Source organism: Scyliorhinus torazame, chromosome 4 (assembly GCF_047496885.1).
Source record: "Scyliorhinus torazame isolate Kashiwa2021f chromosome 4, sScyTor2.1, whole genome shotgun sequence".
Lineage (NCBI taxonomy): Eukaryota > Metazoa > Chordata > Chondrichthyes > Carcharhiniformes > Scyliorhinidae > Scyliorhinus > Scyliorhinus torazame.
Genome location: NC_092710.1, coordinates 250,861,674 through 250,886,505, shown reverse-complemented (window position 1 = coordinate 250,886,505; position 24,832 = coordinate 250,861,674). Strand labels below are relative to the sequence as shown.

Here is a 24,832-nt window from a genome sequence, read left to right as displayed (position 1 = left end):
AGGTTCAGGTGGGAGTGGTCTGGGAGGCGTTGAAGGCGGTGGTTAGGGGGGAGCTGATATCAATAAGGACACATAAAGGGAAGCAGGAGAGTAAGGAACGGGAGCGGTTGTTTCAAGAACTTTTGAGGGTGGACAGACAGTATGCGGAAGCACCGGAGGAGGGACTGTATAGGGAAAGGCAAAGGCTGCATGTGGAATTTGACTTGCTTACCACAGGCACTGCAGAGGCACAATGGAGGAAGGCGCAGGGTGTACAGTATGAATATGGAGAGAAGGCGAGCAGATTGCTGGCACACCAATTGAGGAAAAGGGGAGCAGCGAGGGAAATAGGGGGGGGTGAGTGACGAAGATGGAGAGACGGAGCGGGGAGCGGAGAGAGTGAATGAAGTGTTTAAGACATTTTATAAAAAATTGTATGAAGCTCAACCCCCGGATGGGAGGGAGAGAATGATGGAGTTTTTGGATCGGCTGGAAATTCCCAAGGTGGAAGAGCAGGAAAGGATGGGATTGGGAGCACAGATCACGGTAGAAGAAGTGGTGAAAGGAATTAGGAACATGTAGACGGGAAAGGCCCCGGGACCGGACGGATTCCCAGTTGAATTTTACAGAAAATATTTGGACTTGCTCGCCCCGCTACTGACGAGGACCTTCAACGAGGCAAAGGAAAGGGGACAACTGCCCCCGACTATGTCAGAAGCAACGATATCGCTTCTTTTAAAGAAGGAAAAGGATCCGCTACAATGCGGGTCCTACAGACCAATCTCCCTCCTCAATGTAGATGCCAAGGTCTTGGCCAAGGTAATGGCAATGAGAATAGAGGAATGTGTCCCGGGGGTGGTTCATGAGGACCAAACTGGGTTTGTGAAGGGGAGACAGCTGAACACGAACATACGGAGGTTGTTAGGGGTAATGATGATGGCCCCACCAGAGGGTGAAACGGAGATAGTAGTGGCGACGGATGCCGAGAAAGCATTTGATAGAGTGGAGTGGGATTATCTGTGGGAGGTGTTGAGGAGATTTGGGTTCGGAGAGGGGTATGTTAGATGGGTGCAGCTGTTGTATAGGGCCCCAGTGGCGAGTGTGGTCACGAATGGACGGGGATCGGCATATTTTCGGCTCCATAGAGGGACAAGGCAGGGATGTCCTCTGTCCCCATTACTGTTTGCACTGGCGATTGAGCCCCTGGCGATAGCGCTGAGAGGTTCCAAGGGATGGAGGGGAATACTTAGGGGAGGAGAAGAACACCGGGTATCTTTATATGCGGATGATCTGCTACTATATGTGGCGGATCCAGCGGAGGGGATGCCAGAAATAATGCGGATACTTGGGGAGTTTGGGGATTTTTCAGGGTATAAATTGAACATGGGAAAGAGTGAGCTGTTTGTGGTGCATCCAGGGGAGCAGAGTAGAGAAATAGAAGACCTACCGTTGAGGAAGGTAACAAGAGACTTTCGTTACCTGGGGATCCAGATAGCTAAGAATTGGGGCACATTGCACAGGCTAAATTTGACGCGGTTGGTGGAACAGATGGAGGAAGATTTCAAGAGATGGGACATGGTAGCATTGTCAATGGCAGGGAGGGTGCAGGCAGTTAAGATGGTGGTCCTCCCGAGATTCCTTTTTGTGTTTCAGTGTCTCCCGGTGGTGATCACGAAGGCTTTTTTCAAAAGGATAGAAAAGAGTATTATGGGTTTTGTTTGGGCCGGGAAGACTCCGAGAGTGAGGAAGGGATTCTTACAGCGTAGTAGGGATAGGGGGGGGCTGGCACTACCGAGCCTAAGTGAGTATTATTGGGCCGCTAATATTTCAATGGTGAGTAAGTGGATGGGAGAGGAGGAAGGAGCGGCGTGGAAGAGATTAGAGAGGGCGTCCTGTAGGGGGACCAGCCTGCAGGCTATGGTGACAGCCCCATTGCCGTTCTCACCAAGGAACTATACCACGTGTCCGGTGGTGGTAGCTACACTGAAGATTTGGGGACAGTGGAGACGACATAGGGGAAAGACCGGAGCACTGGGGGGGTCCCCGATAAGAAACAACCATAGGTTTGCCCCAGGGGGAATGGATGGGGGATATGGAATGTGGCAAAGAGCAGGTATAACGCAATTGAAAGATCTATTTGTGGATGGGAAGTTTGCGAGTCTGGGAGCGCTGACCGAGAAATATGGGTTGCCCCAAGGGAATGCATTCAGGTACATGCAATTGAGGGCTTTTGCGAGGCAGCAGGTGAGGGAATTCCCGCAGCTCCCGACACAAGAGGTGCAGGACAGAGTCATCTCAAAGAAATGGGTGGGGGACGGTAAGGTGTCGGATATATATATAGGGAAATGAGAGACGAAGGGGAGACTATGATGGACGAACTAAAAGGGAAATGGGAAGAAGAGCTAGGGGAGGAGATTGAGGAGGGGATGTGGGCAGATGCCCTAAACAGGGTAAACTCGTCGTCCTCGTGCGCCAGGCTAAGCCTGATTCAGTTTAAGGTATTACACAGGGCACATATGACTGGAACACGGCTCAGTAAATTTTTTGGGGTGGAGGATAGGTGTGCGAGGTGCTCGAGAAGCCCAGCGAATCATACCCATATGTTTTGGTCATGCCCGGCACTACAGGGGTTTTGGATGGGGGTGACAAAGGTGCTTTCGAAAGTAGTAGGAGTCCGGGTCGAACCAAGCTGGGGGTTGCCTATATTTGGGGTTGCACAAGAGCCGGGAGTGCAGGAGGCAAAAGAGGCCGATGTTTTGGCCTTTGCGTCCCTAGTAGCCCGGCGCAGAATATTGCTAATGTGGAAAGAAGCCAAGCCCCCGGGGGTGGAGACCTGGATAAATGATATGGCGGTGTTCATAATGTTAGAGCGGATTAAGTTCGTCCTAAGGGGGTCGGCTCAAGGGTTTACTAGGCGGTGGCAACCGTTCGTCGAATATCTTGCGGAAAGATAGATAGGGGAGAACAAAGAAGGCAGCAGCAGCAGCCCAGGACTTGGGGGGTGGGGGGTGGCCTGAGACAAGGCAGTTGCCAATTAGGGCTAGTTTTTATTTTTTGTTATTTAATATTTATTTATTTGTTGTTGTTTTCTTTTGTTCTTGTTTAAATAAAAAAGGTCATTATTATCTGTATTGTTATTGTGTAAAGGATGCACAATGTACTGTGTTGGTTGACCAAAAATTTTCAATAAAATATTATTTAAAAAAAAAAAGAGTATCTTTAAGACAGAAGTTGATAAATTCTTGATTTCTCGAGGAATTAAGGGCTATGGAGAGAGAGCGGGTAAATGGAGTTGAAATCAGCCATGATTGAATGGTGGAGTGGACTCGATGGGCCGAATGGCCTTACTTCCGCTCCTATGTCTTATGGTCTTATATCCATGGAATATCATGAACTGTTCTCGGGTGCTGATGACTGCCTTCTCCACGTCAATAATGTAGTAACTTAGAGCAACAATACCAAAAAGACTTGCTATCCTCAAGAGATGGGAATACAAATAAAAGATATTCAGTCGCTATTCATGAACTAGAATTATTATATGACAATTGCCTTGGCTATCAGATTATTTTTGTGTGAACAAATGGAACATCAGTACAGTTATCACATGCCGTTAATTCACAGGGTTGGCCAGAGCATTTAGTCTGGGATATGGAAATTATAGAAGGAAGCCATTTCACCCAGCAAAAAAAGGAAGAACCTTGGCTAGAAAACCCACCAGCCGCAGAGAAAAGTGGAGTTTAACTGCAGAGTATATTTTTCACTAATGGGTTCGACTACAACTGGAAAAGTCAGAAACTTTGTTACTTGGAGTAAACCATTGCGTGTTCATCACCAGAAACCAATCTTATTTTTCTCCAGTGAACCAAAAGAAAATTCAGGCCTGCAATGTTTCTAATTGACTAACATTAGTGATTTTTCACCTTTTCTTGTGCGTCTTGTATGACAATGAAGGAAAACACAAACACATCCAAAAAAATTGAACTTTAAATAAATACCTTGTGTTTTTTTTAAAAAAGGATACAAAAAAAGATGGCAGAGGATTGACCATTTCCGTTAGAGACAAAAGGGACATAATCGCCATGTCAGCAAGAAATCCTGTGAGTAATGCCTAGACTCCTTGTGGATTCCACATTTCACTGAGAATACACTAAGCATAGATTTAAAGTTGCCCCAGATTGTGTGTGTGATCTGTGAGAAGAATCATAGCATTTACAGTGCAAGATGTAGCCAATCGGAAGAGCTGAAAGTTTGGACAGAGAATAAAAACCAGCAAGCGGTGGGTGGGTGCGTGCGTCTAATTCATTTAGTAACTACTGTACAGACTCACACGTGTCCAGCTAATTACCTGTAGGATGGATTTATTGTCTGGTAACAGTTCTCTTCAATAGCTGCAAATTGGATTACATATGCACAATTACATGAACAAGACAAAGGAAGAGTTATACATTTCGAAGGCAATTCTTTGTTGATTTCTAGGAATGTAATTTTCAACAAAAATAAATCCATTACTGGCCTTTTTCTATACAAGCATATTGGAAGAGGCGATCCTGACCATTCGAGTGTGTTAGTTCTAAGTCACACCACAATAGTTCTGTTCAATACCGGGGGGTGGCATTGTGGTACAGTAATTATCTCTGCTGCCTCAAGTCGCTGAGGACTCGGGTTTGATCCCAGCCCACTGTCAGTGCGGTGTTTGCACATTCTCCCAGTGTCTACGTGGATATCACCCCCACTACCCAAAAAGATGTGCAGGGTAATGTCATGATATCCACATTAACATATCATGGTGCAATCTCACACACACTGATGGACAGGTAGTTGGACCAACCAACACACACACAACATCACACAATTCACATACAGCCACACGGTCTTTTGAGATTGTTGGATCCTCGAAGGACTCTCTGTTAGGCGCACAAGATCCTCCACCTCGTTCAGCGGATACACACTCGGTCTCTCTGAAGGCACATCTGATTTCCCGGATGCAGACTTTAGGGCGCAGCTCCACTCGTTCCTCGTCCACAACCAGGAGGTTTTCGAGGGCATGGGCACACTGCCCTACACATACAGAATACGACTCAAACCGGACACCACCCCGGTCATTCACGCACCTCGTAGAGTCCCAGCACCACTCAAGGACCGCCTCAAGCAGCAGCTGCAGGACCAAGGAGTGCTTTCCCAGGTCACGGAGCCAAAGCCATGGATCAGCTCCATGGGGTGCGTAAAAAAGCCCTCCGGCAAGCTCCGGATCTGCATCGACCCAAAAGACCTGAACAACAACATCATGAGGGAACACTACCCCATACCCAAACGGGAAGAAATCACGACTGAAATGGCCCGGGCAAAAATATTTACCAAGCTTGATGCCTCAAAGGGTTTTTGGCAGATTCAACTGGATCAGTCCAGCAGAAAGCTGTGCACTTTCAACACTCCCTTTGGCAGATACTGCTACAATAGGATGCCGTTTGGCATCATCTCGGCAGCAGAGGTGTTCCATCGCATCATGGAACAGATGATGGAGGGCATCGAAGGGGTACGCGTCTATGTTGACGACGTTATCATCTGGTCCACCACACCACAGGAGCACATCAGTCGTCTCCAGCGTGTCTTTGCACGGATACGAGATCAGGGCCTGCGCCTCAACCGAGCCAAGTGCTCTTTTGGCCAGACTGAGCTAAAGTTTCTGGGGGACCACATATCCCGGTCAGGGGTGCGGCCGGATGCCGACAAAGTGGCAGCCATCGCAGCCGGCAGACAAGGCGGCAGTGTTATGCTTTCTCGGGATGGTCAACTTCTTGGGGAAGTTTATTCCCAACCTTGCCTCGCACACAACGGCGCTTCGCCACCTGGTTAAGAAGACAACGGAATTCCAGTGGCTGCCCACAGACCAGAAGGAATGGGAGGAGCTCAAGATCAAGCTCACCACCGCCCCGGTATTGTAGTTCTTCGACACCACTCGGGACACAAAGATCTCGACTGATGCCAGCCAGTCCGGCATTGGGGCGGTACTCCTGCAACAGGACGACACTGCGTCATGGGCCCCGGTCGCCTATGCCTGGCGGGCTATGACCCCCACAGAACAGCGCTATGCGCAGATTGAAAAGGAGTGCCTCGGTTTGTTGACCGGCATCGACAAATTCCAACTGGAGCTCCTCAGACCGCATGGTTCGGTTGGAGCAGCAATTGGATGCACTTAGGAGCATGCAGGTGGCGGAAAGCGTCATTGATTGCAGTTATGTACATGTGGTCACACCCAAGGTGCAGGCAGAGAAATGGGTGACCACCAGAAAGGGCAGGCAGTCAGTGCAGGAATCTCCTGTGGTTGTCCCCCTCTCGAACAGATATACCCCTTTGGATACTGTCGGGGGGGATAGCCTATCAGGGGAAAACAGCAGCAGCCAGAGCAGTGGCACCACGGCTGGCTCTGATGTTCAGAAGGGAGGGTCAAAGCGCAGAAGAGTAATAGTAATAGGGGACTCTATAGTCAGGGGCACAGATAGGCGCTTCTGTGGGCATGAAAGAGACTCCAGGATGGTATGTTGCCTCCCTGGTGCCAGGGTCCAGGATGTCTCCGAACGGGTAGAGGGCATCCTGAAGGGGGAGGGCAAACAGGCAGAGGTCGTTGTACATATTGGTACTAACGACATAGGCAGGAAGGGGCATGAGGTCCTGCAGCATGAGTTCAGGGAGCTAGGCAGAAAGTTAAAAGACAGGACCTAGAGGGTTGTAATCTCGGGATTACTCCCTGTGCCACGTGCCAGTGAGGCTAGAAATAGGAAGATAGAGCAGCTAAACACGTGGCTAAACAGCTGGTGTAGGAGGGAGGGTTTCCATTATCTGGACCACTGGAAGCTCTTCTGGGGCAGGTGTGACCTATATAAGAAGGACGGGTTGCACCTAAACCGGAGAGGCATAAATATCCTGGCCGCGAGGTTTGCTAGTGTCACACGGGAGGGTTTAAACTAGTATGGCAGGGGGGTGGGCAAGGGAGCAATAGGTCAGAAGGTGAGAGCATTGAGGGAGAACTAGGGAATAGGGACAGTGTGGCTCTGAGGCAGAGCAGACAGGGAGAAGTTGCTGAACACAGCGGGTCTGGTGGCTTGAAGTGCATATGTTTTAATGCAAGAAGTATTATGGGTAAGGCAGATGAACTGAGAGCTTGGATTAGTACTTGAAACTATGATGTTGTTGCCATTACAGAGACCTGGTTGAGGGAAGGGCAGGATTGGCAGCTAAACGTTCCAGGATTTAGATGTTTCAGGCGGGATAGAGGGGGATGTAAAAGGGGAGGTGGAGTTGCGCTACTTGTTCGGGAGAATATCACAGCTGTACTGCGAGAGGACACCTCAGAGGGCAGTGAGGCTATATGGGTAGAGATCAGGAATAAGAAGGGTGCAGTCACAATGTTGGGGTTATACTACAGGCCTCCCAACAGCCAGCGGGAGATAGAGGAGCAGATAGGTAGACAGATTTTGGAAAAGAGTAAAAACAACAGGGTTGTGGTGATGGGAGACTTCAACTTCCCCAATATTGACTGGGACTCACTTAGTGCCAGGGGCTTAGACAGGGCGGAGTTTGTAAGGAGCATCCAGAAGGGCTTCTTAAAACAATATGTAGACAGTCCAAATAGGGAAGGGGCGGTACTGGACCTGGTATTGGGGAATGAGCCCGGCCAGGTGGTAGATGTTTCAGTAGGGGAGCATTTCGGTAACAGTGACCACAATTCAGTAAGTTTTAAAGTACTGGTGGACAAGGATAGGAGTGGTCCTAGGATGAATGTGCTAAATTGGGGGAAGGCTAATTATAACAATATTAGGCGGGAACTGAAGAACATAGATTGGGGGCAGATATTTCAGGGCAAATCAACATCTGACATGTGGGAGGCTTTCAAGTGGCAGTTGAAAGGAATACAGGACCGGCATGTTCCCGTGAGGAAGAAGGATAAATACGGCAACTTTCGGGAACCTTGGATGACGAGGGATATTGTAGGCCTCGTCAAAAAGAAAAAGGAGGCATTTGTCAGATTTAAAAGGCTGGGAACAGACGAAGCCTGCGTGGAATATAAGGAAAGTAGGAAGGAACTTAAGCAAGGAGTCAGGAGGGCTAGAAGGGGTTACGAAAAGTCATTGGCAAATAGGGTTAAGGAAAATCCCAAGGCTTTTTACATGTACATAAAAAGCAAGAGGGTAGCCAGGGAAAGGGTTGGCCCACTGAAGGATAGGCAAGGGAATCTATGTGTGGAGCCAGAGGAAATGGGCGAGGTACTAAACGAATACTTTGCATCAGTATTCACCAAAGAGAAGGAATTGGTAGATGTTGAGTCTGGAGAAGGGGGTGTAGATAGCCTGGGTCACATTGTGATCCAAAAAGACGAGGTGTTGGGTGTCTTAAAACATATTAAGGTAGATAAGTCCCCAGGGCCTGATGGGATCTACCCCAGAATACTGAAGGAGGCTGGAGAGGAAATTGCTGAGGCCTTGACAGAAATCTTTGGATCCTCGCTGTCTTCAGGGGATGTCCCGGAGGACTGGAGAATAGCCAATGTTGTTCCTCTGTTTAAGAAGGGTAGCAAGGATAATCCCGGGAACTACAGGCCGGTGAGCCTTACTTCAGTGGTAGGGAAATTACTGGAGAGAATTCTTCGAGACAGGATCTACTCCAATTTGGAAGCAAATGGACGTATTAGTGAGAAGCAGCATGGTTTTGTGAAGGGGAGGTAGTGTCTCACTAACTTGATAGAGTTTTTTGAGGAGGTCACTAAAATGATTGATGTAGGCAGGGCAGTGGATGTTGTCTATATGGACTTCAGTAAGGCTTTTGACAAGGTCCCTCATGGTAGACTAGTACAAAAGGTGAAGTCACACGGGATCAGGGGTGAGCTGGCAAGGTGGATACAGAACTGGCTAGGCCATAGAAGGCAGAGAGTAGCAATGGAAGGATGCTTTTCTCATTGGAGGGCTGTGACCAGTGGTGTTCCACAGGGATCAGTGCTGGGACCTTTGCTCTTTGTAGTATATATAAATGATTGAGGAAAATGTAACTGGTCTGATTAGTACGTTTGCAGACGACACAAAGGTTGGTGGAATTGCGGATAGCGATGAGGACTGTCGGAGGATACAGCAGGATTTAGATTGTCTGGAGACTTGGGCGGAGAGATGGCAGATGGAGTTTAATCCGGACAAATGTGAGGTAATGCATTTTGGAAGGACTAACGCAGATAGGGAGTATACAGTGAATGGTACAACCCTCAAGAGTATTGAAAGTCAAAGAGATCTAGGAGTACAGGTCATTGAAAGGGGCAACACAGGTGGAGAAGGTAGTCAAGAAGGCATACGGCATGCTTGCCTTCATTGGCCGGGGCATTGAGTATAAGAATTGGCAAGTCATGTTGCAGCTGTATAGAACCTTAGTTAGGCCACACTTGGAGTATAGTGTTCAATTCTGGTCGCCACACTACCAGAAGGATGTGGAGGCTTTAGAGAGGGTGCAGAAGAGATTTACCAGGATGTTGCCTGGTATGGAGGGCATTAGCTATGAGGAGAGGTTGAATAAGCTTGGTTTGTTCTCACTGGAACGAAGGAGGTGGAGGAGCGACCTGATAGAGGTCTACAAAATTATGAGGGGCATAGACAGAGTGGATAGTCAGAGGCTTTTCCCCAGGGTAGAGGGGTCAATTACTAGGGGGCATAGGTTTAAGGTGAGAGGGGCAAGGTTTAGAGTAGATGTACGAGGCAAGTTTTTTACGCAGAGGGTAGTGGGTGCCTGGAACTCGCTACCGGAGGTGGTGGTGGAAGCAGGGACGATATTGACATTTAAGGGGCATCTTGACAAATACATGAATAGGATGGGAATAGAAGGATACGGACCCAGGAAGTGTAGAAGATTGTAGTTTAGTCGGGCAGCATGGTCGGCGCGGGCTTGGAGGGCCGAAGGGCCTGTTCCTGTGCTGTATATTTCTTTGTTCTTTGATGTGTATGGTCTTCCGCAGTTCACTGTGGAGACTGACCATCGCCTCCTGGTCGGCATCATTCAGAAGGACCTCAACGAGATGACCCCTCGCCTCCAGCGCATTCTGCTCAAGCTCCGGAGGTACGACTTCCAACTGGTCTACACCCCGGAAAGGATCTCATCATCGCAGATGCTCTGTCCAGGGCGGTCAGCACACCGCCCGACTCGGAGGGGTTCGTTTGTCAGGTCAACGCACAAGTAGCCTCCACATCGGCCAATCTGCCAGCTACCGACGCACGTCTGGCCCACACGCACCGTGACATGATTTTACAATGTCCGGGACGACTTGGCCGTCATTGATGGTCCTAAAGTTGGACCGGATTAATTGCACGAAGGCCATCTCTGAGTTGAAAAGTGCAGGCGGAAGGCCCGGGAAGCGGTGTACTGGCCGGGCATCAGCGACGACATCGCCAACATGGTGCTCAACTGCCCCACCTGCCAAAGGCGCAACCCCGAGACACTTCAGCCCCATGAGTTGGTCACGTCCCCCTGGGCAAAGGTGGGTGTGGACCTCTTTCATGCGTTCGGCAAGGACTACATCATTATAATTGACTATTTTTCAAATTATCCGGAGGTCATACACCTGCACGACATGGCATCATCAGCCGTCATCCGAGCATGCAAAGAAACCTTCGCTCGCCATGGAATTCCGCTCACCATCATGTCTGACAACGGGCCCTGTTTTGCGAGCCAAGAATGGTCTTCTTTTGGCGCTTCATACGACTTCACACGTGACATCCAGCCCTTTGCATGCTCAGTCGAATGGCAAGGCGGAAAAGGGCGTCCATATCGTGAAGCGGCTCCTCTGCAAGGCTGCTGATGCCGGATCTGACTTCTGTTTAGCCCTGCTGGCCTTTCGCTCAGCCCCACTGTCCACGGGCCTCTCGCCAGCCCAGCTGTTGATGGGTCGCACCCTCAAGACCACTGTGCCATCCATTCATGTTCCTGAACCCGACCATGCTCCAGCACTGCAAAGGATGCAACAGCAGCGTGCTCAGCAGAAGGTGGCACATGACGCTCGGGCAACTGATCTTCCTGTCCTGGCGCCTGGAGATAACGTCCGCATACACCTACCAGAGGGTGGCTGGTCGGCAACCGCCGAGGTTCTCCGCCACGTGGCTCCCCGCTCGTTCCTGGTTCGCATGCCTGATGGCGTCATTCGCCGGTGTAATCGGCGGGCCCTTCGACTGCTTCCGCGCTCGCTACGAGATCATGCACCGGTGCCACGCCCTCCTGTTGTTCCTGATGTCGACTTTGTTGATCTTCCTGCCACTCTGCCTATTCCTCTCTCGCCCGTGGCCAGACCCATTCCTCAGCCGGTGGATCCTGACCCACCCTTGAGGCGGTCAACCCAAATTCGTCGCCCACCTGATAGACTGGACTTGAGCCTGTTAGCACATTGGACTCACTGAATTGTTTTACAGTACTGTTAACGTGTTTCTTTCTTGTCGTTCCAGAAGTTCTCTTTCGATGTTTGCTAATTGCACTGGTTTTGTTAGTGGTACAACCTCGTTGCTCTGTTGCACCTGACATCTTCCTATGTATATAGTTTAGTCTCATGTACATGTTGTAATTATTGCACACACATACTCAGATGCACTCAGTACACACCAATATTTATTAGCATGTAGGCACATATCCTTGTGAAAAGGGGAGGATGTCATGATATCCACATTAACATATCATGGTGCAATCACACACACACTACATCGCAGCCAATCACCAGTGAGAGCACACGCACTATAAAACAGGGAACACCACAGTTCACGCTCATTCTACCAGGAGATAGCTCAGAGCACAGAGCTCACAGCGTGCCACTCAGACATACACCACGTGCTGAATGCCTCACCAAGATAGTGCAAGGGCTGGGTCCACGGGTTAGCTGAAGTACGAACCACGGCCAGAAGTTAGTTATTATTGTACAGAACAACAAAACAGTTGTACCATCTACAACTGTGTTGGTTTGTTTGTGTATCGGAACACCCAACACGACAGGTAGGTGGATTGCCCCTTAAATTGGAAAAAAAATTAATTGGCTGTTCTAAATTTATTTTTTTAAAAGTTCGGTTCAATACCACGACTAGTTCTTAAAATATGTAATGTCCCATGATAAGAAGTGATTTCTCCAGCAAAAATAGTTGATAGGCAAAGTAAGTATGGATCAACAATGTGGAATGCAAAATTGGTAGGAGATTTATAGAGGTGGTTAGAGAGATTTTTAAGCGAGCAAGTCAGTGTCTCCAACCATGACAAATGGATGATTTAAGCAGTAAATCCTTAGATGGCTGACAAGCAACCTCTGAGAACCAGTCTATTGGATAGATTAACATCTGTGTGCTGGGTTTAACCGTGTTTTCATACTATATGACCTTGTCTATATAACTAATATGGATTGAGTTGATTTCCTTCCCTTTCTGGCATTTAGCTTTGGAGTGTCAAGTTCATGGGCTACTTTAGCAGCAATAGCACACTACCTGCAGTTTGAGATCAGCATCAGAAAATGAGACAAAAAAAAAAAAAAAAAAAAAAAAAAGTCCTTCAAGTTTGTGCACCTTCAGAAAACCCAAAACACTTTCCGGCCAATTGATTATTTTTTAAATGCAATCTCTTTCACTTTTCAACAGCCAATTTACAGAAACCAAGGACAAACAGGAAAATAAGTGATCTGCTCTTTGGTGATGTCACAAAAACAAATTTCAGCAAATTCTCTGCTACTCATCATGTAAAACGCAAGAATCCATTTTACGAGCACCTAAACAATCAGATGGAACTTTCAGTCTCAGCCAAAAGATGGCATCTATATGCCAGACACAATACTGCATTGATATTTCAGTTTTGATTATGTTCAAGTCAGGTTTGAACCCACAGATCAGAATTTTCCTATGGCCCACCAGTGGGTTCAATGGATTGGACAGGGCAGGCTGGGGGAGGGGGGGGGGGGGGGGGGGGGAGAGAGGAGGAAGAGGAAAGAGGGAGAGAGAAAGAGATTCAGCTGGAGTCCAAAAATTGGTATCACGCCAGTGTGGATTTCATTTAATCATAGAATTTACAGTGCAGAATGAGGCCATTCAGCCCATAGGGGCTAGTTTAGCATAGTGGGCTAAACAGCTGGCTTGTAAAACAGAACAAGGCCAGCAGCACGGGTTCAATTCCCGTACCAGCCTCCCCGAACAGATGCCGAAATGTGGCGACTAGGGGCTTTTCACCATAACTTCATTTGAAGCCTACTTGTGGCAATAAGCGATTTTAATTCATTTCATCGAGTCTACACCGGCCCTTGGAAAGAGCACCCTACTTAAGTCCCATGCCTCTACCCTTTCCCCTTTATCCCCGTAACCCAGCAACCCCACCCAAACTTTTTGGACACTAAAGGGCAATTTAGAATGGCCAATCTACCTGACCTACACATCTTTGGACTGTAGGAGGAAACCGGAGCACCCGGAGGAAACCCACGCACACACTGGGAGAACGTGCAGACTCCACAGACAGTGGCCCAATCCGGGAATCAAACCCGGGACCCTGGAGCTGTGAAGCAACTGTGCTAACCACTGTGATTTCCCTCAAAATATTGCTGATGCCCACCATGGTGCACCGGGTACTACGGTTTAGAGGAGGTGTACGAGGTAAGTTTTTTTTTTAAAAACACAGGTTAGTGGGTGCCTGGAACTCGCTGCCGGAGGTGGTGGTGGAAGCAGGGATGATAGTGACATTTAAGGGGCATCTTGACAAATACATGAATAGGATGGGAATAGAGGGATACGGACCCAGGAAGTGAAGAAGATTTGAGTTCAGATGGGCAGCATGGTCGGCGCAGGCTTGGAGGGTCGAAGGGCCTGTTCCGTACTTTTCTTTGTTCTTTAGAGGGAAACCCACTGGAGATCAGCATCCCACTGGGATGCTGATGAAGGACCAACCGGAATCACTCCTCTTTTCTTCCCCCACCCCCCCGGCCACTACTGATTCTCCGTGACACCAGTGGGAAAACACGGTCCAGAATTTACCTGCAACAAGGCATGCAGAGGTCTGTACTCACCTGAACAATGTCTAGTGCTGCCTCTAGAGCTCAGGGTGGTGGCTTTCTGCAACACCCTGGAACACTACAACATTAGTTAGGTTGGGTGGGGTGGGAGGGGGGAAAGAGGAGACGAGATGACATGTGGTTCTTCAAAATTCCGTATCACGAAGACGGTCCATTATCTTGAGTCAGTGTTCCTGGAGGTCCATCTGCTTTCTTCAAAAAAGGTAGGTCGGTGATGTTGGGCACTTTTTCAATATGGAAAACTGAAATGATGGCAGGCCTTGCGCCATCATGCCTGCCCCACTACAGACTACAGCGCAAAACCCCTGGATACACAAGGAGAGTGGGGCATGACATGGCGTCCCCCGGCCTCCACAGCAGGAAACTCCCATGTTCAGTTCCCCGTGAGGAGACTTAGTCCCTGATGGAGAATTCCACCTATAACCTTCTTACCCAGGTGAGAATACCACCAGTGCTGTACGTTTTTATTCACTACATTCACACTTACTTCTTCAATACTGAAGATTTTGACCACCAATTTCCTATTGAAGTCACGGTATTTTTTAATGGATGCACAAAAAACCCTGCGCTGGAATAGAATTCTTGTGCAAGGATCTTTCCTCTTCACTGATGATTACTGGTATGTGGTGTATTTAAGTTTCAAATTTTCAGCATTCATAGGTTTCCCTTTCATTTTCACACACATCTATTTTACAAATTGCCTATATATCACAAACTAGGTTGCTGCCAACAGACTTTAGAAGAACATTTACGATATTGAAAGGGAAATTCCAACACAAATCACAACCAGCCTCATATTTCAGCAGGACTGTTGACAAAACAACCTAGCTGAAAATTCTTCTTCCATGGATCCATCTGAAAGGAAGTTTCACAGACAAAACATCCAAAACTTTTCCAAAATAATTATTTGTATGATTGTTACTGGTTGCAAGAAACTAAGAAGAAAGAAAATGCACAGATATATTTGTTAACTCTCCCCTATTGCACCCTCAAAAGAAAATACTGCTGAATTCTCACAGGATGTCCAATACCAAAGCAACTCACTTGAAACATACATACGGAACAAAAAAACAATATTTACCTTGGTTTTGAATCAGCAGTTGAACTTCGGGCCTTTTGTGTCTGGGCCAGCCAGGAAAGGACTACACATACAGAATTAGTCTTTAATTTTAAACCTCCTTTGGGCTGGCAACAAGCCTTGCAGACCTATGGAGGAAGAAAAGCAGCAACAAAATTAAATGGTGCAAAATTTCAGGTCAGGTGACCTGGAACCAAAGCACCATTCCAGAGAAGGAGACCTAGGGACCAGGACATCAGGTGGGGGACAAGGGAAAGGTCCCAAACCAGGAAGCAGAAGAAAGAGGTCCCAGATAAAAATTCCAGTGGGGCCAAAGACAGTGATCAAAGAAAGATCCCAAGGGCCGGTGCAGACTCGATGGGCCGAATGGCCTCCTTCTGCACTGTAAATTCTATGATTCTGAGTCAAGAAAAATTACAGGAATAGAGACTCCAAATTGAAGACAGAATTGCAGGGAGCAGATTTGAAACAAAGTAGGCTGAAGAGAAGTCCAGAGGATCCACGGGTACTGCCAACCGTTGGTGACTGCTGTTGGCCACAAGGGCAAAGGTACCCTTTCGGCACAGTGGTGTTCTGCTTGGCATGGTTATAAATCTGAAAGCATGCTTCGAAGGTCAAGCTTGAGCATACTTGGAGATCCAGGAGAAAGAGATCTCAGAATCCTTTGAAGCTGTCCAAGTGGGTGTGATGTTCAGAGAGAATTCCAAGGCAGGTTCTTCAAACGCAGAATTTAGAAACCCTCATGAGAAAAACAAAGAACGTGATTTAATAGGCTCATCGCGCCCAATTTAGTATCGCAACGAGGCCGTTGAAGCTCGCAAGAGGCTTCTCGCAAGATTTGCTACGGTCGAGACGTCTTGAAGTCACGATCTGAATTGCGCTCTCGCTGGGAGAGATCCAGATCATCATATTTAAATGAGCCATTAGACACGAGTCAGATTCTCTGGGTTCCCTGGAGGCTCAGGACCTGGCGATACAGAAGGTGGAGGAGGCGGTGGGGGAGTGTAAGCAGCAGCTGGCCTCGCTGCAGCAGAGTTGGGATGGTGGTGAACAGCCAGAAGAGGCTGAGAGAGAAGTTGGAGAACCTGGAGAGTTGCTCCAGACAACAGAATTTAAGGATAGTCGGGATGCCGGAGGATATCAAGGGAGCATACTCCGCCAAGTATGTGGCAAAGAAGTTGGAACAGTTGATGGGGGAGTGGGCCTTTGATAGGCCCCTCGAGGTGGATCGGGCGCACAGGGCATTTAAGAGGCCGCAGGTGGGGGAGCCGCCGAGGACGATGGTGGTGTGGTTGTACCACTTCTTGGACAAGAAGATTTTGCAGTGGGTGAGGCAGACCTGGAGGTGCAGCTGGGAAGGGAGAGAACTCCGAATCCATCAGGACCTGTATGAGGAACTGGAGAAGAGGAGAGCTGGGTTCAACTAAGGCTTGTGGGTGACTTATCAGAAGTAAAAAAAGTTTTATTTTGACTCGCCGGAGGTGGTGATGGACTATACAGACCGTGAACCGGGAGGTGTGAGTGGACACTGAACTGGAGGAGTTTTGAGTTTATGGTAAATGTCTGGGGTGGGTTTCGACAGGGGGGGGGGGGGGAAAAAAAAAAAAAAAAAAAAAAAAAAAAAAAATCGGCGATGGCGAGTGTTTTTTCAATCATCTTTGTTTTTTGGTGGCTATGGGGAGGGTAGTGGATTGGAGGGGGATAGGAAGGTTACAGCCTTGGGCAGGGACCACCATGCTAGCTGGGTGGGCTAGTTAATGGAATTGAAGTGGGGGTTGCCAGGAGGAAGACACGGGGGTGAGGATTGGGTTGCTGGCATGTGTGCAGCCGGTGTGGCGCAGTTGGGAAGGAAGAGATGGCAGTGGACATCAGAGGGTGGACCTGGAGGGGCGCATGATGGGGCCTGCCCCAGGAAGCGGTACGGCTGATCGGCACGGGAAGGAGCAGGGAACTCCCCGACCAGGCTAGTCACGTGGAACGTGCGAGGGTTGAATGGGCCAGTTTAACGGTCGTGTGTATTCACACATCTGAGTAGTCTGAAGGAAGATGCGGTTTCTCTGCAGGAGATGCACCTGAAGTTGGGGGAAATCAGACGAGGCTGAGGAAGGGATGGGTAGGTGTTTCACTCAGGGCTGGATATGACGATAAGGGGAGATGGGGGGGGGGGGGGGGGTGCAGGTGCTGATCAACAAGAGGGTGGCATTTGAGGTGGGAGCATTGTTGCCGATTCCGGGGGGGGGTAGGTAATGTGGTGGTTAGTGGGAAGTTGGAGGGAATGCCAGTATTCCTGGTTAATGTGTATGCCCAGAATTGGGATGATGTGGGTTTCATGAGGCGGATGTTGGGGAAGAGCTTTAAATTCCTCGATATCCAGGTGGCACGGAGCTGGGCCAAGCGAAATTTGGCTCGATTGGTGGGAGGGGATGAAGGTGGATTTCAGGAGGTGGGATGTTCTGCTGTGTGGTTTGCAGGGGCAGATAGTTAAAATGACGGTGCCCAAGTTTCTGTTAGTTTTTCAGAACCTCCCCATCCTTGTCCCCAAATAGTTTTTCAGAAAAGTTAATGGATTGATTTTGGGGTGTGTGTGTGTGGGTGGGGAAGACCCCACGGGTGTGATGGGCTTCTCTGGAGCGGTGACGAGGGCAGCCAAATTTGATCAATTATTGGACTGCAAACATTGCGATGGTGTGAAATGGGCCGTGGAAGAGAGTTCGGTTTGGGGACGGGTAGAGGCAGCATTGTGTAGGGGGAACGTGCTTGAGGGCTTTGTTGCTGGCGTCTCTGCCGTTCTCACCAGCTAAGAATTCGGTTAGTCCAGTGGTGATATCAGTTCGGATGATGTGTGGGCAGTGTAGGCAGCACTTGAGGTTGGAGGGCATGTCATTGTGGCGCCTATTTGCGATGACCATGATTGCCCCCACACTTTAAAGGCCAACACCAACACTGGGCTCATGGAGTACCTGATCAGCGAGAACAGAAGAAGCACGGTTAACAATGTCCTTAAGCAACAGGAGTGTGGTGGGGGGGGGTGGGAAAAGAGAGGCTACGGCCATCAAAGCCTGGTAGAACAGGTTTCGATGAGTCTAGGGGGGGTGAAAAGTTGGGGGAGGGGACCGATACTGGGCGAGGTATTTTTGAGAGGAAGTGGACGGGAGGAGTCTGGGAGCAGGGTGGGGGGTTCTACAATAACATGGGTGTCATTCATTGGATTGGATGGCCTTGAATATTAGCAGGGGGGTGGACTATATATATTAAATGGTGACTATGAGCGATTCCAGATTCCTTGTGGTTTGTTATTTGATGTTTATGTTGGCATGTGGGCTGTTGTTTGGGGGTTGGTGGGAGGATGGGATCGTTGCTGTTAATAAGGGGATTGACGTTGTGTTCGTCACCGTTTACTGTTTGTTGGTGAGTGTAAGTTTTGAAGAAAATGTGGAAAAGGAGAATAAAAAAATCTTAAAAAAACAATGTCCCCTGCAAGAAGCTGTCTCCATTCACCCCCATTTCCTAAGCATGACCACGTTCACCGCCCAGTAGTAGTTCAATATATTCAGCAATAGTTCAATATATTCAGCATTGCCAGCCCCCCCGCTCCAAAAAAAGCCCTCATGATTTGTGGGGTCTTCCCCACCCATACAAACCCAGAGAACAGTAAGTTAACCTTTTTAAAGAATGACTTCGGGAGAAAGATTAGGAGGTTCTGAACTATGAACAGGAACCTTGGCCCTCTGGTCTCAAATCAGGAACACCTCACACTTTCCCATGTTTAACTTGTACCCGGAAAACCAACCAAAGTCCTCCAAAATCCACATAACGCCGCCAATGGGTCCGAAATATATAACAGGTAGTTTGCATACAGCAAAACCCTGTGCTTGACACCCTCCCGCCCTTAGTTAGGCTGGACTTGGAATATGGTGTTCAATTCTGTTCGCCACACTACCAGAAGGATGTGGAAGCTTTGGAGAGGGTGCAGAAAAAGATTTATCAGGATGTTGCCTGGTATGGAGGGCATTAGCTATGAGGAGAGGTTTGAGAAGTTTGGGTTTGCTCTCACTGGAACAACAGAGGTTGAGGGGCGACATAATAGAAGTCTACAAGATTATGAAGGACATGGAGAGTGGATAGTCAGAAGCTTTTTCCCCAGGGTGGACAAGTCAATTATTAGGGGGCATAGGTTTAAGGTGCTAGGGGCACTGTTTAAAGAAGATGTACGAGGCACTTTTTAAAAAATATACACAGAGGGTTGTGGGAGCGTGGACGTTGCTGCCGGGGGAGGTAGTGGAAGCAGATCCGATAATGACTTATAAGGGACTTCTTGACAAATACACAAATTAGGATGGGAATAGAGGGATATGGTCCCTGGAAGGGGAGGGGGTTTTCATTCAGAAGGGCAGCATGGCCAGTGCAGGCTTGGAGGGCCGAAGGGCCTGTTCCTGTGCTGTAATTTTGTTATTTGTATTCCAATTCCAAACCCACGACACTCCAAGCACCATTGCCAATAGCACTATGGACAAGGCAAAAATAAACAGGGAGAGCGGACACCCATGCCTTGTCCCGTGATGCAGCCAATTGTATCCCTTTCACAAACCCCATTTGGTCATCACCCCTCATCCCCAATTCGCCAGCAACTTGGCATTGACATTCAATCGTGATGCTGGACGGTGCAACCCACACTGCTCCAGATTTTTCAATAGGAAAGAGATGGAGGCCTGCAATGGTGCAGGCGGGAGGACCCCCTCTTCCTAGCCTCATTGAATGCTCTCACCAGCAGCGGCCCCACGAGCAGCCACCCCACTCCCCCAAAACTTTTACAAAATTCCACCGAGAACCTATCCGGGCCCGGGGCCTTCCCTGCCTGCATCACCCCCATACTGTCCATCACCTCCCTCAGCCCGTCTCGGACCTCCAATTTCTGGACCAACTACTCACCCACCCTACTCCACGGCCTTCTCCGTCAACACTAATCCAAACGCCATCTGGAGCCTCTGCCTCTTGGGCTTCCGAATACCTTCTGTCCATCCTCAGAATCTCCCCAACAGCCTCACTATCTCTGCCTATTCTGCCTTCTCCCCATGTGCAGATTTAAATAAATTCCACCCAGACCACCGCCTCGAGTGCCTCCCACAGCGTGGTGGCCGTGACCTCCATGTCATGGAGCTCCATATACCCCCGAATGGCTGTCCTCACCTGCTTACATAGCTCTTCATTCGACAATGCCACAATCAACCTCTCATACTCCCCTCATACTCCCCAGGTCCACACTCCCCACCCCCATATGCTCCATTAACCACAGGTCACTGACACCCCCACCCCCAAATAAACCCATACAGCTCATTCGCCACTTCCGACACCTTCCCCGACTGGTCCAAGCTTGGCTCTATAACAGTATTAAAATTCCCCCCCGCCCATGATCAACTGTACAAGTCCAGGTCAGTAATCTTCCCCCGCACCCACCTCACAAAGTCTATGTCACCCCAATTTGGGGCATAAATGTTTAGCAGGACCACCGGCATTCCCTCCAGCTTCCCACTCACCATCACAAACCTCTCCCCCGGATCTGCCACAATGCTCCCTACCTTGAACACCACCCGCATATACACCAGCGCCGCCACCTGCCCCTCGTCTTCATGTCCAGTCCTGAGAAGAACAACTGCCCCATGCATCCTTTTCTCAACCTAATCTGGTCCCCCATTTTCTTTTTTTTAATAAAATAAATAATTTTTATTCAAATTTTCACAAAATATCAACACCAAAATACAGAAAGAAAAGAACAACCCCCCCCCCCCGCCCCGCCCCCCGTATACATAAATAATAAATTAACAGCCATCATGTGGTAATACCAGATATTGCGGTACCAGAGAGAGGAATAACCATTGGCTAGACCGCGGGGTCTACCATTGGGCAATGTACATAGCCCCGCCCTGAGAGGCGGGGTAGAAGAACCTGTGCCGTCCCCAGGAGCCTTCACTTCTGTAACTTCGCTGCTGGGTACAGTTCTACCTGATTAAAGCTGAATCGATATGACTCCATGTGGACTCAAGCGTATTGATTGTGCATCAATTTAATCAGATAAGTACTTTTGAAGGATGGATCTCCGCATCAAGCCGGCATGCCTTCAGCTCAGCCCGCACGCAGAAAACTCCACCGAGATTTTTAAGCATTGGCTGGCACGCTTCCAGAGCTACCTCGACACGGCTGCCGACACCCCCACGGAAAGGCAGAAAATGCACCTCCTACGCTCGCGGGTCAGCCCGGCGATCTACCCCCTGATCGAAGAGGCGGCGAACTATGATAAAGCCATGGAACTGCTGGAAGGACACTACATTAGTCTACTTAATCAGGTCTACGCCCATCACCTGCTGGCAATGAGACGGCAGAGCCCAGATGAGACGCTAGAAGATTTCTACAGGGCGCTGATTGTGCTGGGCAAAAACTGCGGCTGCCCAGCGGTGACGGCGAACGAGCACTCAACTTTTAATTCGCAACGCCTTCGTGGCAGGTATGATATCCCCCGAAGGCTGCTCGAAATTGAGACGCTGGGCCTCGCCGAGGCCCGGGCCCTGGCAGGGTCTATGGACGTGGCGTACAGAAATGCACTGGCATATGCCCCCGCGCCCCCTGGGCTGCGTGGCACCCTGCCGCGGCAGCCCCCCCGATTTACCCGCCTAACCCCCAGACTTACCCGCAAACTCCGCAGGCCTGCGCGGCAAGGCGCCCCGCTACCGCCGCCGGCCAACGCTGCTTCTTCTGCGGCCAGGCGAATCACCCGCGCGCGCGCTGCCCAGCCCGCACCGTCACCTGCAAAGGGTGCGGCAAGAAAGGCCACTATGCCGCGGTCTGCCTCGCCCGCGTGGTGTCCAGCGACTACCCTCAGCCATTCCTCCAGCCGCCCGCCGCGCAACCACAGCCGTTCCCCCACGCCCCGACCGTTCCAGGCCCACCGCCGCACTCCCTTTTCCCAGCCCTGCCGGCCCAACGCGCACCACAGTTTTTGCCCCGCCAGGCAGCGTCGCTGCCACAGCCTTTCTTCTCCACGGCAACCACGCTGGAGGAGTATGCGCAGCCATTTGGTCCCTCGCCGACCCAATCGTCGGGGTCTCCGTCCCCGAACTCCACGGGCGACCCCTGGCCGGCGCCATCCTGGACGGGGCCTCAAGCCCCCAGTGTGGCTGGCTACGCGCTGCCGGGCCAAAAGCCTCGCTGCAGCTGGCCTCCGTCACACTGGAGTAGCATGCGCCGCTAGTTTACTCCTCCCCGCCCAAAACGCCTCAGCTCCAGGCCCCGACCGCCTACCTCTCCCCGCCCCGCACCGTGGCGGCGGTCTTCGGCGCACCCGGAACGACGCAGCACGCCCCGCTCCGGGCCCCGACCGGCCAGCGCCCACCGCCCAAAACGCCGCGGCACACCCCGCTCCAGCGCTCACCTCCACCACCCTGCCAGAGGGCCACGAACGGCCCACGGGCGCAGTCTTTCTGGCGGGTCCCGGCCGTCCAAGGCCCACCTCCGTCAGCTTGCTCCTCCCCGCCGCCATCTTCAGAGTCCCCGGACTCCACGTGCGATCCATGACCGGCACCATCTTGGATGGGGCCTCAAGCCCCCAGCGCGGATGGCTACGCGCTGCCAGACCAAAACCCGTTGTTGCAGCAGGCCTCCGCCTCGTGGGAGCAGAGTGCACCGCCATTTTGTCCCTCCCCGCTGCCATTTTGTTTCTCCTCGCCGCCATCCTCTGAGTCCCCGGACTCCATGTGCGAGCCATGGACGGCATCATCTTGGATGGGGCCTCAAGCCCCCAACACGGCTGACGATGCGCTGCCCAATCTTCACTCCTTGCAGCAGCTGGCCTCCGTCACCCTGGACCAGAGTCGGCCCCGAACGCTAGCAAAGGCCACCACGACGATCGGCATCAACGGCCACGTGATGTCATGCCTCATCGACTCCGGGAGCACGGAGAGTTTCGTCCACCCTGACACGGTAAGGTGCTGTTCTCTGGTCACCTACCCCACCCAACAAAGGATCTCCCTGGCCTCCGGGTCTCACACGGTGCAGATAAAAGGGTTCTGCCTCGCGAACCTCACCGTCCAAGGCAAGGAATTCCGCAATTTCCGCCTATACGTGCTGCCGCACCTCTGCGCAGCCACCTTTCTGGGACTGGATTTCCAGTGCCACCTACAAAGCCTTATTTTTAAATTTGGCGGCCCTATACCCCCCTCTTACTGTTTGCGGCCTCGCGACCCTTAAGGTCGACCTGCCTTCCCGGTTTGCGAAACTCACCCCGGATTGCAAACCCGTCGCCACCAGGAGCAGGCGGTACAGCGCCCAGGACCGGACCTTCATCAGGTCAGAGGTCCAAAGGCTGCTGAAGGAAGGGGTCATCAAAGCGAGCAACAGCCCCTGGAGGGCTCAAGTAGTGGTGGTAAAGACCGGGGAGAAGCATAGGATGGTCATTGACGCAACTGGACGCGTACCCCCTACCCCGTATTGCCGACCTGGTGAACAGGATCGCGCAATACAAAGTCTTCTTCTAGACTTCCGGGTGTGGCGATGACCAGCTAAGTCGCACGTTTCAGCAGCTCCTGGTGGAACGGACTTTTGGGCTCTTAATAGGAGCCCCATCAGCAATTTTAACGGCAAATAACACTGTGCGGTAATCCAGAAGGGAATCCCTCTGGACACAGATGGAAAAAAAGAGGAAAGTAGCCGGATTGCGGTGGATCCTCAAGAGCAGCGGCCAGGAAGGCAGGCACAAAGCAAGATGGCGTCGGAAGGAGGCAGTTTAATATGGGGCCCTGACCAACAAGAGTTCCTGCGGCGTTGCGTAGATGAATTCAAAAAGGAGAAGAAGGAACTGTTGGCCCCGATATTACAAGCGATTGAGGGGCTAAAGGAGGAGCCAAAGACCCAGGAACAGGAGCTTCGGGTCGTGAAGGCAAAGGCTGCCGAGAATGAGGACGACATACAGAGAGCCTGGTGGTGAAAACGGAGATCCACGAGGCACAACACAAAAGATGTGTGGAAAGGCTGGAGGTGCTGGAGAACAATGCGAGGAGGAACTTAAGGATTCTTGGTCTTCCCGAAGGTGCAGAAGGGGCGGACGTCGGGGCATATGTGAGCACGATGCTGCATTCGTTAATGGGATCGGAGGCCCCGACGGGTCCGCTGGAGGTGGAGGGAGCCTGTCGGGTTATGGCGCGAAGACCAAGGGCTGGAGAAATTCCTCGAGCAATAGTTGTGAGATTTCTCCGATACAAGGACAGAGAGATGGTCCTCAGATGGGCCAAGAAAACTCGGAACAGTAGGTGGGAGAATGCGGTGATCCGCATGTATCAAGATTGAAAGTGCGGAGGTGACGAGAAGGAGGGCAAGCTTTAATCGGGCCAAGGCGGTGTTGCATAAAACGAAGGTCAAATTCGGAATGTTGCAACCGGCAAGACTGTGGGTCACACCACTATTTCGAAACGGCAGACGAGGCGTGGACTTTTATTGTCGAGGAGAAGCTGGAGTGAGCGGGCCAGAAAAAGAACGTTTGGGACAAAAGTGGGGGGGTGAATTTGTGGGATGAAGGGGGGAAAAGGGGGAAGAGAGGATTTTCCCAGGTTGTTAAACCTGCGACCCTGTAACTCCTCTCTCTTCCCCATGTTGTGGGGGAGGGGGTGAGGGAGGATGAGGAGCTGTGGGCACCGGCCATTGGGGGCTGAGCCAAAAGGGGAAGCGCAGGCTTTGTTCCCGCA

The 24,832-nt window shown here is 50.5% G+C and overlaps 1 protein-coding gene across 4 annotated transcripts in view; it reads right to left on the bottom strand.

Moving 5' to 3' along the window:
• The window catches only part of LOC140410879 (NADP-dependent malic enzyme-like), a 955,016-nt gene that overhangs the window by 832,484 nt on the left and 97,700 nt on the right, over positions 1-24,832 (bottom strand). For 3 of the 4 annotated variants that reach the window (XM_072499640.1, XM_072499642.1, XM_072499641.1), the window contains exon 1: positions 22,528-22,695. The exons of the other annotated variant lie outside the window; for it this stretch is intronic. In XM_072499640.1, coding sequence (XP_072355741.1) covers positions 22,528-22,680 — 153 coding nt within the window. In that variant the 5' untranslated portion in view covers positions 22,681-22,695. Of the gene's footprint in view, positions 1-22,527; positions 22,696-24,832 lie in introns of those variants that run through there. 4 annotated transcript variants of the gene reach the window in all.